General features: G+C 51.0%; 1 protein-coding gene across 1 annotated transcript in view; it reads right to left on the reverse strand.

Moving 5' to 3' along the window:
- LOC111819336 (double homeobox protein 4-like protein 4) overlaps positions 1-1,123 on the reverse strand; it is a 5,930-nt gene extending 4,807 nt beyond the window's left edge. The window contains 1 exon segment of the mRNA XM_023725760.1: positions 414-1,123. Within this exon segment, the coding sequence (XP_023581528.1) occupies positions 414-1,123 (710 nt within the window).
- Between the last annotated feature and the right edge of the window lie 989 nt (positions 1,124-2,112).

The following is a 2,112-nucleotide window of genomic DNA, read 5'->3' on the forward strand; positions in this document are numbered from 1 at the left end:
CACCCGTCTAATTCTAGGCGGTGGAGGGTGGCTGTGGCTCTCTCTAGCAGTACTTGCAGGAACTCAGGACTTAAGCCCATCATGTTGACATCACTCAAATTCAGGTACCTTAGGTGGCTGGTGTTCAGGTATGACGACAGGTATGTCAAGTCGGGCTCCAAAAGCAAGCAGTTAGTTATCAAGAGAGTTACCAAGGGGGTCTTCAGGCACCTGAACACCTGGTCTAGACGGCCTTCCAGGAAGAAGAGTCCAGGTGGAGTTCCTGGAGCTGGTGCAGACTGAGCAACTGAGAGCTGAATTGGAAAACTAGCTTCTCTACTTCCTCCGCCGCCCAGGGAATGAAACAATTCACAAGATTGTGAGAGACACGGAGTCTGCTCAGGTTAACCATCTGGCCCAGGGGAGGAGCATACCTGGCCAGGGTGAACAGGTCCCAGGAGCCATTCACTTCTACCTCCTGGACACAGTCCAGCTGCACCATTTTCAGGATCTTCCGAAGATGTCCGAGTGGCATATCAACAAACTCCAGCTTCCTACAGCACAGGTGTGGCAGACCTTTTCTCTGCTTGGCACTCTTCATGAGAAAGGTGAGGAATTCATCCGGGGTGGCTTTCTGGAGGCAAAGCTCTTCTAGGAGCACTTGCACAGGGGCCAAGAGTTGCTTTTCCTCCTTCCTGGAATCGTCCACTTTTTGCCTCTTAGTCTTAGGCTGGGTGGCCTCTGGCCCCTCGAATGAGCACACAGAGGACCAGTCCCAGATTCCAGACCATATGTTCCAGAAGATGGTGTTGGCATTCACCCGTAAATCCAGCACTTTCAGTTTCCATCTCCTGGGGCGGATCTTCTGGGCAAGCAGGACATCGAGCCCATCCAGTGCAACTTTTAAGATGTCCTGGTGAGGCTGCTGAGCCTTAATCAGAGCCCCCAGGGGAAGGTGGGTGAAAGGCCAGGCCTGCACAATTGCCTTCAGAGTCTCGCTGTGTCTCCCAGCCACAGCATCTGTGAACAAGGGCAGGAAGAGTTCTGTCGGCAGTGACTCCAGAGCCGCAATGGCCCAGGCTTCCACCTGCAGCAGACTCTGGGTTACAAGGTCCAAGAGCCTGGGTGGGCCTGTGCTGTTCATGCTGATATCTGATCCAAAAGCAATCCTGATCTGTGGTTAGCACGATGGGTCTTCTAAGACCTCAGGGAGAGCAAAGGTGATGACTCCAGCGCTCCACGTCATGGGTCCCTCCTTAGCTCCTCAGCTCCTCAGAAACCTTTATACACCTTTCTGGCCACACTCTCCCTTCTTTCAACTCATAGTTGTAGGGTCTGGCAAGTCCCAAATTTGGGGTTCAGACATCAGGCTGAAGGCTTCTCAGGATTCATGTAGCTGTAGCGGCTGACAAACCCAAGTTTGGCACACCACACCACTGTCGCTGGCTCACGGGCTGCAGAGGCCAAGGAATCCAAGATCAGCAGCTAAGATGGCAGGCGGCTGGCACAAGTTCCAAGAACCGGCAGTCACTTGGTAAGGAGCTGGATGCACGATCCTGAGTGAAGACAGCCCTGCTGGAACGTCCAGCTATATATACTGGAGGCAGGGCACACCCCCAAGGAAATTCCCTTTTCAGCTCATTGGCTACTCATACCAGATCTCATCACGGAAGTGAGTACGTGATATGAAATCTCATCATGGAGGTGATTGCCTTATATTAGATCTCATCATGGAGGTTGTTGCATTATTATGTAACTGCCAAACTACCACGGATCTAACAAATGACTGAGAATCCTGGCCCAGCTAAGTTCTCACATAACCTTAACCATCACAGTCCCCCCAGTTCAAGCCTAGTTCATCAAATGACAGCCTCGGCAGCTCCCTAATGTTTTTCTCACTAATTTTCTCACTAGAAATGCCATCACCATTTGAAATAACTCCACTTGTGGAATGCTCAGAATCATCTGGATTGTCCCTGGGAATGGTCATGGTGTTTCTGGTCAGAAAATTAGTGAGAGTTTTCTGTATGGTCCTCCCCCACCCCCCGACTTGTTTCCCTGAAACATCTCACCGCTTCCTCAATCTACCTATCAACCTTAGCAAAGTGATCAGCTTTTGAGTCCATGTTTTCA

Source organism: Trichechus manatus, unplaced genomic scaffold (assembly GCF_000243295.1).
Source record: "Trichechus manatus latirostris isolate Lorelei unplaced genomic scaffold, TriManLat1.0 scaffold00393, whole genome shotgun sequence".
Classification (NCBI taxonomy): domain Eukaryota; kingdom Metazoa; phylum Chordata; class Mammalia; order Sirenia; family Trichechidae; genus Trichechus; species Trichechus manatus.